The 16687-nt window shown below is 39.9% G+C and overlaps 1 protein-coding gene across 9 annotated transcripts in view; it reads left to right on the top strand.

The window, feature by feature from the left end:
- Positions 1 to 16687, top strand: part of spegb (striated muscle enriched protein kinase b) — a 73235-nt gene that overhangs the window by 18581 nt on the left and 37967 nt on the right. For 2 of the 9 annotated variants that reach the window (XM_057335405.1, XM_057335396.1), the window contains exons 2-3: positions 12302 to 12403; positions 15292 to 15412. In XM_057335405.1, the coding sequence (XP_057191388.1) occupies positions 15300 to 15412 (113 nt within the window). In that variant the 5' untranslated portion in view covers positions 12302 to 12403; positions 15292 to 15299. Of the gene's footprint in view, positions 1 to 2148; positions 2837 to 9519; positions 9588 to 11936; positions 11972 to 12301; positions 12404 to 15291; positions 15413 to 16687 lie in introns of those variants that run through there. The other 7 variants (XM_057335401.1, XM_057335399.1, XM_057335400.1 and 4 more) reach the window with 7 other exon arrangements.

The raw sequence follows: 16687 nt of genomic DNA, 5'->3' as shown, positions 1-16687 counted from the left end.
TGTCCATTTTTGACCCAACTCTAGGTTTAAATAACCCAATATTTTTTTTAAATGTATGAAAATCTAATGTTACAGCTCCATACTCTTATATTTTTCCCATTTGTTTCTATTTTTATGTCTCCTAGCAATTTAAGGAGAAATGACTACGTTGATCCTAAATTAAACATCGAAGAATTTCATCAAATCTACTGAACTATAAAAAAGCAACCTCTGATCAATAAAATTGGGTTTATTCAAAACTTTGTGAAAATATTTCTTTTGCTCACTTTTATATTCTTTCAAATATTTTTCCATTCCCCGCATGTTTTTCTTTTTACGAAACCCCGGTACCTATTCAGTTTCATTGCATAGGCTATTATGGCCTTTATGTTTCTTTTGTTCCACATTTCCAAGTGATATAGATTTGACAAGAAATGAGAGTAGGTAAATAATGACAATTATTGATAAACTGTCTTTCAAGATCAATTTATAAAATCATCAGAGCAGGAAAAGAGAGAGATGGACCACTTGCTTTGGTATTGACCAGTGAGAGAGCCATAGATGAAAAAGAGATATATATTATAAAAACACGGGGAAGAACTTGTTTGTAATATAGTGTGTTAGAATAAGACTGAAACAGAAAAAGCTCTTTTGGCTTCTGGGAAATACTCATTTAAAGTTCAAATGAAACATCATCTAGGGCTGAATACATGGCAGGTGGTTTGCAAAGGCATTTGTGATTTCAGCCAAAACAGGAATCTGTTTCAGAGGCTTACTTTATTTGTTTGATATTGTCAATTTTGTATTTTATGCATGCAACTACACACATAAGACCAAATGTACCAGCTGAGAACAGCAGCACACAGAATAATTGGAAGAAACCATCCATCAGACTCATTATGGCAAATGACAAGAATGAATAAGGAATTGTTTTGGGTGTCTGGATCTCTCACAACCCCGCTTAATGTTCCTCCATCAGCAGGCGGCAGTCTGTATAATGAGAGCTGTTTGGACATGAAAAATAGCAATCCATTTCAACAGCCCTGTCATTTAGACCACAATCCATTTCGTATTTTTGTTGTGCGACATGCACTTTGCTGTTGTATCTGTACGGTTATGGATCGCCGTGCTCTCCTGAAATTAAAGACCTGGAAATCGATGCGGCGTCCCCTGACCCCTCTGCTAACGTCGCAGGTGCGAGACACTCTATAATTTATAAAGTCATTATGCAAATCTGAAGCCGCACACGATTGCCTTTGTCTTCTCATTATGAATATCTGATTTCTGTCCAAGGCATTTCAATTTGTACAAATTGTTAATAAACCTAAATATGTTAATTAGTGTAAAGGTAGACAGTCTGAAAATGATGGGTTATTTTCAACCCAGCCGCTGTTTTAATTAACCCCCCCAAAAATTATATTTGACCCCAAAATTGGCTTAAACTACTAAGCATAGGTTAAGTTATAACCCAATGGTTGGGTTCGTCCCTTTTTGACCCAACGCTGGGTTGAAAATAACCCAATATTTTAGTGTATACTGTATGTCACCGTGCATTATGTGCAATGTTCACCTTGCAAGGATTTCATTTACAGTTGTAAAGTATTTCCAAATCGGGCATCTCCACATGGCTATTTAGTTTGTGTTGAATATAAATATTTACATTTATGTATTTGGCAGACGCTTCTATCCAAAGTGCATTCAAGTTATACAGTATGTTTGTTCTCTAGAAATCCAACCCATGACTTTTGTCTTGCTAGCGCCATGCTCTACCAACTGCAGGAGAACGACATTTTCCATTAATTCACTAGCAAAACAACTATATATTATACGGTTGCCATGATGTAAATATATTCATTTCTCTTATGACATTTTGACTATACCACCCACAAACGCCTCGGGGGGCAAAGAAATGACAACAATTGAAATATTTTGAAGACGTTGCCGGTGGTGTGCTGTCAAAGCCTCCATCGGCTGGAGGCAGCTCTGACGTCACAAGCGTTGATCCTGCATGTGAGGAGAGGAGACTCCCCTACTGTTGTTAAGCCTCTGAATTTGCTGCTGCTGGGCAGGAGAGATGCTCTGTGCCTCAGTCCAGCAAACAACAGGAAAGTGAGGTGGAGAAACAACGAAAAAATCAAAACGGGATATGAAAATGGATTTGCAAACTGGTACCCCCCAATGCCAAGGCTCAAGAGCACTGACTCATTCTTTTCATTTTTTTTTAAAAGAGAGTCTCTCGTTTTGTCTCTCTCCCCTCCCTTCCCCTGAAACGCGGCAGGGTAGTGGTTTCTCTCCCTCTCTCTTGCTCTCTAACACACTCACTCCTTCACTCGCTGCAGCTGGCTGTGTTTGTTATTCTGCGCTCTTATTGGTCTCTTCTCAAGCAGCCTATCGATGGTTTACAGGCAGCACTGATTTTTTTCCTCTGGGATTCCCGAAGCACAGAAAAGGTGCCGGCTACCAAGATTTATTTTCTCTAAACGTTTGAGCTACTCTAAACTGGAAGAGCAACATCAGAGCAACGTTAAAATACTGCGTTTTTGTTGTCGGGGAGCATGTTTAGAGCAATCAAGTTGTTAAGAAAGAACTTTAACGTTTTGCAAAAAGGGCTTTTTCGAAATAGTGCGTAAATTAGTGGTGTGCCTCTCGGTTGGGTACGTTTCCATTTCCAAGCGGCTTTTTGCAGCAGTCCATGCTGGATTCAGATCATGCTTTCGGCGAGACCATCAGGTCACCGTCGGGTCTGACCGTCAATCCCCAGCTTCCAGAAAGCATCACTCCCACCTCTGTCAAACGCAACAAAAGACCGGGATTACTCCAAGCGATGAAGAAAATCTGGTCTAAGAAACGATTTCAGGTGAGTCTTGCATGTCTCTTTGTGCATTTGACTGTATGGTAAATCGTAGCTGTCTGTAAGTTAGAGTTTGACTTATGGGTCTTGTTTGGGTTTTGTCAACCGGTGGACTCTAAGGGGAGTCTGTGGGAAGCTTGACCCAATTCCCTCCTTTTTGCGCTGCATGTTCACACTCGCGCCCCACCCTTTTCTTGTAAACAAACGCCGGCACCCATCTGGCTAATTGCGTGAGGATGATTACAGTTGAATAGGTGAACGTCAATGGCTCATTTAACCCAATCCTAACGCATTCTGGTTTATGCTAGAATTGTGAGACGGGATGCCCTGGAGAACATAGATGACAGTTCCTGCTTTGCTATTAAATCATATTGGGGTTTTTCATTAGGGAAGGTTTCCAAGATAATATTATTTTTAATAAAATGTTTTATGGTAACCAACATAAATCTTGATTTGTATTATAGTAGATGGATATGGCATTTCAATGTCAAGTCAGCATGTTGGTTAAATGCAGGTCCAAGTGCATGGAAAAGACATCTTTAGTAATCCATTCCTTCCTATGATGCATACGTTTAGAGATCTGTATACTATAGCATTTTAAAAATGTGCTTCTAACTAAAATCCTAAATTAGAGGTTTGCGACATATTTTATTCCCTACATTCTCTAAAAATGAAAATGTACTGCCATCAGCAACACATTAGCAGGCTATTGTACTCAAAAATCTGTTTGCTTATGTGAGTGGTACTTGTGCAAAACCCACTACTATGATGCCAGGCGTTGCTATGCGGTTGCTAAGGCATTGATAGGTGGTTTCTACGGTTTCGGCTAGTTGCTACTGTAGGTGTTTCTTTTGTATGCGTGAGTCAAGTGAGCCCATCCCCACGCCTCTAGAACATTAAGATCACTAGATAAATGTTTGTCGTCTGTTATTGCACAAAATGTAAAACACTATTTGATTGCCTTTATGTCTGGTGCAGAATAACTTCCATGCTAAAACTCAGTAGATTAATGTTAAATCAAATGCCTCACGCCAATGTATGAGCAATACTAGCGATGTTTGTCTTGGCAAGAAGCACTGGTCAATGAAATTACAACACACAGCCTGTCAGGTCAAAATATCAACCTTGTACAGCACATAAAGTAGAAAGTGAGCAATATGTGCGTCGTCACTGCATCGAGTGTAAGTGCATGAGACGTCTGCTTTTCACAATTTGTTATTTTACGGCATTTTAAAGGTAAAAGGAATATGAGCTCTTTCTTCTTCCTCTTGAGGTGATAGTGAAGATGAAAGGAAAAGTGGGTGTGAATGGAGTGGGGTTGAAAGAAAAAGATAATTGGATCTTGGTCGATAGACAGAGGGAGGAGGGTGGATGAGGTGGATGTGTAGCTGAGAGACCAGACAGATCCAAAGAACAGGTGGCTGAGTCAGAATTTCAGATGTAGGCTAAATGGTAATGCAATTCTCTGTCGTGTTATATGAATAATATTGAAGTTTCCTGCATTTTTGGGTGTTTTAGGCTGGTCCAGAATATTTGCTGTTACTGGTGAATCCCCTGCTAAAAAAAACAATTGAAACCACCACAGAAATTCTAGTGGTCATTAAAATACCATTATGGGCCATTAGCTTTTTTATTAAAACCATTTCAAAAGTGTTTTGGGCATTATTCCAATAGGATTTAACATCCCACCAATAGAATCCATCACATGCCAGTAGACACTATTGTAATTTCCATTAAAATAAATACAATTCCCATTATAACCATTAAATCAGTTAAATTTTCTTTTTTTCAGCAGGGAAAAAAGTTGTTGGTGGCTGGGAAACAAATTTCCTAAAGGAGATATCAATATACTCCTAAATGTTGGATGTTTTTGATATTTCACATTCATTTTTAGTATACTTTCTTTCAGAAATAGATATTATTTTGGCAAATTTTGCATTTGGGGCGTACCTACCTGCAGAAAAAACCCCAATAGAAACCATTACAGAAATTCTAATGGTTTCCATTCCAAATACCATTATGAACCATTAGCTTTTTTTATTACAAAATTATTTTTTGTGAAAGTGTTTTGGGAATTATTCCAGTAGGATTTAACATCCCACCAATAGACTCCATCACATACCAGTAGATACAATTACAGTTTCCATTAAAACCAATACAAACCCCTTTAAAACCATTATAACTTATTTAATGGTTTCTGTTGTTTTTTCAGCAGGGTAAATTTGTATCCTTCTCTAATAAAATTGTCCATCTTTTTAATACCACCAACTTTTGCCAACATGAAATCCTGGCACTTGGCTGTAGCTAAAGTCTACTGGCTAGTTATAAGGGACAAACTCATCCCTATATCCCACCCCACCTTCCACTTTCAATAAAAATATATCAACACAGCAAAGAAATCCGTACTCCGCAATCCATTTACCGAAGAGGTACGGCGGTTTCACGTGATTTATGCCCTCCATTTCGTATGTGTTCACTAGGCATTTTTGAAGATTATTACAGTGCTTGCAAGGCAGCACTATATCGATATTCCTCAAACATTCTGGTTAGTGGCTTGTTCTATTCAGCACACACCTCGTTAGAGTTAGCAGACCCAACGGGCACCAGAAAAAGAGAACTGTGTTTCCTAAGGTGTGAAGTGATTCACATGCCGCATTGGCAGGAGTAATGAAAAGTTAGACCGGGTGAGATTGAAATAGGCCGTTCGCTCGGGGCTGAGAGAGTGGAGCTAGAGCACAAAGCAGATACAGCAGGCAGGATTAGATAGAGCCAGACGGCATTCATCAGAGCTCAGTGTGTGCCTAACCCGGCAACAAATAAATTACCTGCTGACCAAAGGTCACAATGATTCATCAAAAGAGCCTGGAGTGGCTTTGAATCATTCGGGGTGAATGACTATGGTGTGGGCTGAAAAGAAAAGTGGAGCTCTCCAAGGTGCTGAGTAACACGGCTCGGACGTTTTTGTCTGATGAAATGGACTCAATGTACGTCACTTCCGCGTTTACGCTCAGGGTGCGAAAAAACATCCGCTGCCCCACCAGAAGCCATTCATCTCTACCTAGAGCTGTGAACGTGACAGAGGAGAAGATGAATATTTGTACTCGCTGCTTACATAAAGTTTGCAGGATTACAATAAACAATGTTCATCAGCATTGTGAGACTGTCAGCTGCCCCTCTGTCTAGTAAAATGGAGAAGTACTTTAAACTATACGTTTAAATATACATGGACAGCTTGGATGCTATTGCTATTAGCATCTAGCACGTAATGTTAAGGGGCCATTCAGACAGAACGCGTCTCTTCATCTAAAAATGCAATTATTAATTATTTTTTAATAAATGTTAACCTTCTCACTTACCTCTAATTGTTATGTTACGAGTGTGATTTTCAAATCATTAATACTAGGCTATACTGTGATTACGTTATTTTTATTTACATTACAATCTGTACAAATAAAACCAAATTAATGTATCCACAGTGTTCACATCTCTGTGAAGCTTCATAAAACGGGACACAGCCATGCCTGTCACGGTCCTGCCTTCTTGTTTCTGAATTTCTAGTCGTGTGGCAGGATCGGGACGGAGCCCTTAGGTCTTATTTGAGAAAGCCATGAGTTGGTTATGTTTTTTACATCTCATGTGCTTTCTCGTGTCTTGTCATTGGCCCCGCCCCTCTCATTTCATGTATTGCTTCCCTGCCGTGTCTAATGTTTCCCACCTGCCCTGTGTCACTATCCTTCGTTTGTCTCTCCTATTTAATGCCCTCTTGTTTCATTGTCCTGTGCTCTTGTGTTGTATGTGCATGTATATGGTTCCTTTTCTGTGTACTTACCTCCGTGCCTAGTGCTGTGTGTTCCTATTCCTGGTTGTTCCATGAGTTTAGTTATTGTCAGTTTATTGTAGTTTTGTCCAGTGTGGTGTTTAGTCCTTGTATTTTAGTTTAGTCAGTTTATGTGCCTGTTTTGTCATCTTCCATTTATTATCGTGTTTTGTTCCCCACTGTGGGTTTTTGTTTTGCGTGTCTTTTTGTAATAAAGTATCCTGTTAACCCCTTCATCACTGCCTGCCTGCACTTGGGTTCTTCTTCTCCACCACGTATCCTGACACATGCCTATGTATTTAAACGCTGCAGATCATGACAAAACTAACGTTTTGTATTATAGCACCCGTTACATGTTTAATATACTGTATAGTATTTTTACAATACGATGTATTTCACTAATCTATATTACACGTTTATTCCCCCAAAAACGAGCGCTGTAGAACATTTGCTATGGGTTAATACCACCCTGAATCTTTTCCGCCCCCTGCGATTTTACTGGAAATACGTAGGCAGCATTGAGTCTATGGGGTAGTTGGAAACAGCACATGTACAACAACACGGCTCTTGGTTTTTAGAAAGGCGGTCATCTATTGCAGTTCCTTATAGTTAAAGGCTTTGATAAAGTATAAAACGTCTGTGTATCTCGCTCACACCGTTTGTGCCGTGGACATGATTGACACCTCTAATCATGCCTCTTGCAGAGGTTTGCTGTTACAAAGCAATCACAGGCAATTTTTACCTCTCCCCCTGATAAAATCCTATGGATTTACATTGAAGGAAGTAGAGACGTTTTAAAGGATTATATATACAGGAGAGTGGGCTCTTTTGACTTATCCACCTAGCATCCACACAGCAATGCCTTTAAAACATTTATACACTATAGCAGTTATATAGCAACGCCCTAGCATATGGCTGGGTGGTATGAAGATATAAATCATTTCAGCAGAATAAAATGTCCACCCGATTTTTCTATTTGGTGCATATGGGGAGTGGGTGTGGCTAACTCCCATGCAGTGCTCCAGCCCGTGAGACTAAGCGAAGAAACATGGAGAAGGATAAATATGCAGATCAGGAGGACGAATAAATAAATCAAGAGAAGGGGGGTCTTTTTGGGTCATAATTGCCTCCTAATCCCGTTGTTGTTATTGAATTGGAATAAATAATTAATGCTACCAGTCATTTTTTATTTTATATTATTTCTACAAATTATTATATTAGTTTTGTTTAATTTGTGTTTCTTTGTTGTTGTTTTTGTCAAAGAATCACATTCCAAAGTGAAGGGAGACAGTTTGTAACTATTCAATCTTTGTAACTTGTTTTAAGACAAAATTTTAAATAATTGCTGAATGATATCACAAATTCACAATATCTATTATCACGGCTTTATATATCATGGTTATTGTCAATACCAGTATACTGTAACACCCCTAATATTAATTCAATGACTGAATGTTAAGAATAGAGTGGGTGAATCCTGTTTACTGCTGTCTGGCCCAGAGAGATGAGCGTCGCTGTGTTCTTCTCGGCACAGATGGCTGGATGAAGATCCTCTCCTGGTGGCCTGCTCACAGTCAAAAGAGCAAGTGTGGATTTGGCAGGTGACACTTTGGATAAGTGTCAGTTTGGAGAATGTAATTGAAGCCTGAGGGCCCTCTGTTAGTAACAGGTTTCCGAATAAAATGGCGAGACAGTGAAACAAACCAAAAAAGTTCATGTCTTTTTCTCTGAAAATGTATTCATCAGTTATATCAGAGATCATTCATGTCTGTAGCACACAAACGCTACAGAAGAGGTGTATTTTTTATGTGTATTATTCATAAAGGATAGACCATCATCTGTATTTTTGTGGCAGTTGAGCTGCTGTTTTAAGCTTTGACTAATGAACGCAATGCAGGAATGCAGATATTTTGCATAATGCATGTCATTTGTGCTGTGGAGTGGAACTGACTTTTTCATCCATTAAGCTGGCAAACTTGGAGGTTAATGACAAATGAACTGGCATCACATCTACAAGAATTCTCCTCCGCCTATGAATTATTTAAAGCTTTTAATGCCTTGTAAATGTTTGCTTTACAGCAGCGGAAAGAGCTGAGCTCACGCAAATACGTTCAAATGGCTGGCTAACACTTCATCCATGTCCCCCTTTCCTTTATTTGCCCTGCAAACCTCCAAGCAACGGTGTCTAAAACCGATGGCTGCCATCCTTAGCTAATGCTGTTAGGAAGTTGATTCACAAAAGAAGGGGTTGAAATGACTTGCGCCTCAACCATTAGGATTTCATTTCTGCCTGTAACTAATGGATTGAGAGCGACAGACAGCCGCTGCCCACTGCGTCCTCAGTGCCTCTCCGGTTTACGTTCCATCCATTGCCAGAATTGGGTGCAGGTTGATATGAAGCTACTGGGAATCACATTCAATTTTCCACTAAACGTAGATGAATATGTTTAGAAATGGAGGAAGAAATTGCATGCCTTAAAGCGCATCTTAGATTTGACAGTTCTGCTGCAGAATTAGATCATCAAGCATTTCGTAGTGATGCTCTCATACTTGTTATTTTGCAGATGCGTTTTATCCAAGGTGACACGCAGGCACGCCAACTAGATCAGTTTTTTAGCTTTCAGTCACTGAATGCCCTACATTATATTTAAAATCTAGGTTAGCAGAGCAAAGACGGACATGCTTTTTCGAAGACCGACCAGAGGCACAAATGTTAGCCAAATGGTAGTTATTAATGCTCTTGTTTCTCTACTTTGGAGACTCCTCTTGAACTGCTTGTTATGGTTGTTTGTAACACTCACACTTTAAGTTTGAAGTGATACTCATAATTGTGAGCATGCTCTAAAATGTTTTTTTTTCTCTCTCTTTTCAGAAGACCGGACACTCTAATCGAACATTTGGACGGTTTACTCATGGTGTGTTTGGCTTTATAGATAACAGGTTATTACAAGACAGATTTTACAATAACGCTTCAGAGTCTGTCAGTCATCTACTGTGTCTGGTCTTTATTTAAAACCAAGGATGCATTATTGTTTTTTCTAGTGCGAACAATAAAATCGAATGGTCCAATGTGTATTTTTATTGGAGGAACTATTGACAGAAATGCAATGTGATATACATATATATGTCCTATATGACCTTACATAATGAAGCGTTATGTTTTTATTACCTAAGAATGAGCCATTTATATCTACATACACCGCGGGTCCCCTTACATGGAATTCACCATGTTGTTTCTACAGTAGCCCTAAATGGACAAACTGCTCTACAGAGCGCATTTCGTAAATACGTTATCTCCTTCGGCAAAGAAGCAAAAACGTGACGACATCTTTGTCCTGTGAGAGCCACCGTAGTGCTTCCAAAGGGAGGAGGGAGGGGTGGAATGAGCTGTTGGTTGCAATTCGCAACCTCACCGCTAGATGCTGCTAAATTTCATACACTGGACCTTTAAGACAGAATACAGCGAGGGCCATTGCTAAAATACATCTGGCCTAAAAAAAAGGTAAAGTTGTTTGTTTCTGACCTTGAGTATACATGAGTGTGCACACTGCACAGATATTTGGAGCATCATCACAATAAATCGCAAGATTTTAGATTTTTTTGCATTAAATTGCTTTATATTACATAGTTATTCGTGCATTTATCACTTTGAGCACCCTTGTGCTATACAGCATATATAATTGTAATGAGTTTAAGAATCAAGCCCCTCCTTTATGAATGACTACTAATGGGAATGTCATTTATATTCATGTTTGATAGTTATAAATCAATTTAGTGTGCATTATATCAGCCCACAAACTCAATAGCAGACAGTTAATGTATCCTTGGTTTTAAATATTTTTTATAATTGTCACAATTTGTTGTTGATATTCTTGTTTCGATTGAATTGTAATAAATGATTGCGTCTTGTTATTTCCTTTGTTTTTTGTATTACTTGATGTGATTTTGTTGTAGTCATGTCAGTGCTTGTTGCCACCGTCTGTGTGATTGGGTTCAGCGGGTCTTGCAGGACAGATTTTCTGAAATTGTCTGTATGCTCGCTCCGATAAAGAGGAATGATGAATCAATCCACTTTATGTACAGAGGCACATTAATCTCGGCATCAATAATGCAGATAACTTAGCAGTGCTTAGCATTGAAGCAATTTATACAAACTGCTGACACATTTGCACTGATGTGATGAGATTTAGACGTGGCACCCTACAGTATAAAAGCTCTTTAAACTGAAACCATGCTTTAAATAATTGATCAGACATGCAGAATTTATTTGTGTTATATTCTTCATTGTAAAAGACGCTCTTCTACATCATTTCCAATTTTTTTTTATTACATATGAGCGTTATAGATTGAAATGTCTCTGATAGTTATTCATATTTACAAATAGCACAGTGCCATGTATGCATTGTCAATTCACATGTCTCATTTTATTAAATGTAGTTTATCTCATTGTATTTTAAATAAACTATACATTTAAAGTGTTGAATGGAAAATTACTCTGTTAAACCTTCTCTGTATTGTGCAAAAAACACTTAACATTGTTTTTTATTCTCTTTACTGCAGTCACTGTTGTTTGGAAAGTTACTTTTAAAGTACACATTTCCAGCTTACTCATACAGTAATGTTAATGTAACAGTTGTGCAAATTTGACATATATTTTTAAATACACAACAATATCATAACTATAAATAAACGCTACTTTATGTAAGAATAAAAAATATTGTGGTGATCAGAAGATTTTACCTAAATATTTTGCTATAAAAAGACGAAACTGCCGCATGTATGTGAATCAATATTCGGATCCACCTTAAAAGTCTGCCATAGAACCAAGAAAAAAATTGAAAATGCTCTCTCGGCTTTTCTCTAAATATGCAGTTACAGAGCTACATAATAAAAACAGCTTGTCCTTGAAAAACAACACAGTTGAAAACAACAAAACAACAGAAGTGCATTACTTTACTCAACAATGCCTTTACGGCAGTATAGCTACTTGAAACTACTCTCCAACATTTTAAAATGGTAAACCATTGGATCGCAAATTGTGCTTGTTTACCTTCTAGCAGTTTATCGTTAATAGGAGGCAAACAAACGCAAACAGATGGCAGTGATTTTGTACCGCAAGTTGCCAGTCAGCCGAGGCCAGTTAATCTAGGCGAGTTGTCAGCAAAAAGCTATCAGGAGAATGTGTTTATTCAGCAGTTTGTAGCTGCATGTCTGCTTTACCGAGGCTGGGATTCGCCTATATAGTAACGGTGATGTCTTGTCTCGTTTTCTCCTCTGCCACTATGGAAGTGAAGTTTTCCGCTCCTGTCGGAAGCAAAGTTATGGTAATGTTTGTTTTTATCTCTGTGCTCTCTACAGTGGTTAGTCCTCTGTTTTTCTACCATGCCACCCATCTCAAACACCATTTTTATTTACTCATTTAATTTATCACTATGGGACAACTCCAGCTTTTCCTCTAGCGTGGTACCCTTTTCCTTACATAAAGTAATATTTTGCTCAAAAGTATGTTTATGAATTTAGATTTTTATATCAGCAATATTAATCTCTTCTGTACACGTGCTCTCACGTGAACTCAACTTTTACAAAGCTTTGATCGGTTCTCATTATGACTCACTTGGTTTGGTTTGTAGCTTAATGTGGTATTTCTCTCTCAGACTCCGAGACTACAGAAGACGAAGCCACTGAGCCACAAATACCCCTGGAAGGTAAAGAAGGGGCCAGAGGTTTTCAAGATGAGGCCCAACGTGTGCCTGCAGGTAAATATACCTTCAGAATTCTTTACTTCTTATACAGTCCTGTTTTAAGATTTATCCTATAACAAAGCATGCATACAAAACGATCGAACCAATATTAGTTATTTGATGGCTTTGATTTATTGTATGTAATAAGAAAAACATCAATTGCTTGGCCAACTCATTTAACCCATTATTATCATTTAAAGACTGATTGTTAATCTCTATTGACATGCTAGGTTTTTAGGAAATGTTGTGACGCATTGCACCAATTAATTCCTATTAAATCTTTAGTTCGTTGCACTAGTTGACACAAGATGACTGTAGCAAAGCTTAATAAACGGAAGGAAGGAGACGGGAACCGGCGAACATTTAAACACATTTAATCAAAAATAAATAAACAGCATTAAAACAGGCCGAACGTAAAACGACCGAACAAACAAACGAACGTAAACAAAGCTTAACTTCCGGGCCCGGTCCTCTCTCGTCGGCAGTCCCGTCGCTCGTCCTCTTATGCTCCTGAGCTCCCCCGTGAGGCATGCGAGACCGGTGCGTGTACAGCTGATACTCATTATCACTCACGCCACCGGCCCCGCCTTCCTGCCCCACGGCTCTCGTCCCGCCTTCCTTGCTACATACCCCCATAGCCCCTCACATGCCGGGGGGTACCACCGCGCCTGTGCTTACTCCCCCCCGGGGGGCCCCCCCTTGAGAGCCCCAGCGCCTGGGGGTACGCACCGACGAGACGAGAGAACGGAGCCGGGAGCACCCGGAGCGACAGGGACGAGAGAGGGGAGAGAGAAAAAAAAAATAGTCCGGTTCCCTGACACGCTGTCGTTCGGTCCTCATCCCAGCCGAGAGGCTCTTCCTCGCGGTGCTATGCGGTGGTGCAGGATGCTCCGGGGCGACCCGATCCTCCTCCGCCTCCTGGCGGCCGGCGATGGTTTCCCCCCGAGGGCAGCCGGCAGTGAGTTGTCCGTTCCCTGCTCTTCCCCTTTTTCCCCATGGCAAACGGCCCGAACTCCTCCGCTCCCTCCTCTACGGCCACCACCCCACTTCGGCCCAGGTGCACGGCAGCGAGGTCTTTGTCCCCCGTCGAGCTCTCTCTCTCCGGCACCACCGCTTCGGGCAGCCGCTGGCGGACGTCCTTCGTCTGCGCTGCCCGAACTCCCCAGCACCGCGAGGCCGCTCGGCGGCGAGGGCTCTTCAACAGCATGCCCCTCCTTCCTCCCGGGTTTCGGCACCAATGTAGCAAAGCTCAATAAAACGGAAGGAAGGAGGTGGGAACCGGCGAACATTTAAACATTTTAATCCAAAATAAATAAACAATAAATAGCAGTAAAAACAGGCCGGCAGCCCCTCACGGACGACTGCTGGCCACACGAACATAAACAAAACTTAACACTTCCGGGCCCGGTCCTCTCTCGTCGGCAGTCCCGTCGCTCATCCTCTTATGCTCCCGAGCTCCCCCGTGAGGCATGCGAGACCGGTGCATGTACAGCTGATACTCATTGATACTGAAGTGGTCAATTGTTTACAATTGTTGAATAGATTGGTTTGTGTGCACGTCAGCTGATTTACTCCCTCTGCCGAGTTTAGGCAATAGAAATCTCAGTTGTCTTTTGCGTTGACAAAAGCTTTCTCATGATCTCCTTGGGATAGCAGGTGGTGGTGTACTTTTCACAGATTGGACGATATTTCCATTTCTTTCATCACTGTGAACAGCCACCAAAAAGAGTGATATTTACTTGACATGCTTATATCAGCTTAGAAATGAGAGATGTGAGAACAACATGGCCTGTGTGTAAATATCCATTTTGATCTCGGCATATAACATTGAAATTCATCTTGTGTGCAGTGCTGCTTTCAGCGAAGATAGATTTTAGAGAAACACACTGCAAGCAATGGAGGTTGAATGAGATATCTCGCTGTAAAATTAGCTTGTTTGTCATCAACGAAATGAATAATGTACCTGCTCTAACACCGCATGACATATGACCGTAAGATCCAAAGTATTTCTACAAAATCAAAGCCCACAGTTTTACCAACAAAGAGATTAGATGAAGGGATATATGTGTCAAGGATTTGGTGGCACGGATGAACTTCATGGTGGCATGAGTGATTGATTTGATCTGTTTGGGTGGGTGTAGAGGGGTGGGTGGGGGCTCAGTGTTATTGATGGATGTTTCCTGACTGCAGTGTAATACATTCAGTCACATCCAAGCATCAGCTGGGATCTGGGAAACAAAGCTTGCAGCTGAAGAGTAACACCCGGGCTTTAATCCTCAGGCTTCTGAATACAAGCTCATAACATCCACATATATTATACACTAGTGCTAGGCAAAAAATGAGTATTTAGGGAGTATTTTCTTGTGTATGTATATGTATTGTTGTTTTGATGAATTTACTCTTTATTTAGAGCTGATTTATATAATTATTTTTATAAAATATGTTGAAAAAGGTGGCCACTTAATAATGTTAAGGAAGGGTTTTGCACAACAATAACATGTTTATTTCCATTTTGCGCTTCTAATTTTCAAAACAAATAAATTGAGGGTAGTTGACGAATAAATGGTACATGTGTCCTATGGTATGACAGTTAACTTTAGAAAACAAACTCTTAATAATATAATATTTGATATTATTCATGTGTACAGTATATTTATAGTATAAAATAGCATAAGAGAGATTTATCTTCATTGTTATTTTATTTATTTATTTTTGAAGTCACACCAGAGGACGTATGTACAGTTTATTTGTCAACTACCCATAAATATATAAATAAAATAAAAAATATGATAAAATATTTTTATAAATAATCTTTTTTTGAATATTGGTTAAGAAGAGTAGAAAATGATTTTAACATAAACTTCAATTGTTCCATTATTTGTTCCCATGTTGTTGTCTCATAGGTCAAAGGATGATGGATGTCGCCCCAGATGCGAGCGATCACTGGGCAGGCGGTGAGACCTCAGTGTTGGAAAGAGAAGCACCAGCCCTAGGATCGAGAGCACCAGGGCAGCAGTCAGCCAGGCAAGCCAACAGCCGGGAGCCGACGGGCACCCAGATCAGGCACCTAGGGGTCGAGCCTCTGATTCGAGCGTCACGCGCCAATCTGTCCCGTCCAGTGTGGGGGTCCGAGGAAAGTGTGTCTTTAGCTAGCGATTACTATGGTAGCACATTCAGTCTTTATAGAGGAAGGACTTTTTCTGTACCCCTGTAAGTAAAACTCTAATCTCAATCTGCCACAGCCCACAATAAGCAGACCCAAAAGATCCCCCACGAATAGATAAACAACCACAGCCCCGGTCACACAGAGTCACAAGAGACCCTCGCTCTAACATAGTGCCCAGTGTAAGTGTTTGGGAAGGGAGAGACCTGAGGCTGTGATTGCTCTTCTCTCTCTCTCAGTATCTGAGCCGTGTGTTGTGGTGGCCCCATGAGGCATCTTACATCACCACAGGAATGACAGAAGATACAGTGAGTGGGCTCTCTGCGTTTGGATGAGGTTCAGCTCAACCCACAAAGTGCAAGCGCTTCGGTATGTAAGCTGCCAAAAGGCCTTATATGTGACTCATTCGCAAGTGGCAGCACAGCCATTTTTTGTTAAAATTTGCATTTATTATTTTATTATTGTAGAGCAGTGTAGAAATGAACAACGTTAGCATAGTTGATGCTTATATTTTCATCTAGCCATAGTTTTAATTTAAGTAACATTCAACAAGTGCAGTGATTTCATGCCCTGTTAGTTTGCAATTTAGATGCCGTGATGTAAAAAAAATTAAGATCACAGAATGACAGTGCCGTCATACCCGGAGGAAATTATTGTTGCTTTTTTTAAAGCTTGACGTCATTTTCTCAGATATTTCACAGAGAAATCAAAATACAGTCAAACACAATTGTTTTCATAAGTAAAGGTTGTTTCTATACAATGTATAAACATTTTGCAGACTTTGGTATCTTGTCAAATCTCACTAGTTTGTGATATTGTTGAAATCGCTTCTAAAACTCCCCTGGATTCATGTGAGAATACAAGAAGGTTTTTTTGCCGAGGAAGAAAATGTGGAAAAAAAACGTCTCCGTGGAATCTGTTGCATATTACTGAGCGCCGCAGCACAGCGGTGTGAAAAAAACCCCATTAAAAATCGATGTAATATATTTTAACATTAAATATCGCAGAGCTGTTATACTACAAATCTACCGTTCTTTACATCCCACTAGTTTAATGTAAATCGAAGACCAGATCTGACGGTTGTATTAACAAAAACTTTGGATCATACATTAGTATAAGAAAGAAAAGAGAGCAAC

The sequence above is a fragment of the Triplophysa rosa genome, linkage group LG6 (genome assembly GCF_024868665.1).
Source record: "Triplophysa rosa linkage group LG6, Trosa_1v2, whole genome shotgun sequence".
Lineage (NCBI taxonomy): Eukaryota > Metazoa > Chordata > Actinopteri > Cypriniformes > Nemacheilidae > Triplophysa > Triplophysa rosa.
The sequence above is the reverse complement of the archived record's forward strand: the minus strand, read 5'-3'. Positions and strand labels throughout refer to the sequence as shown.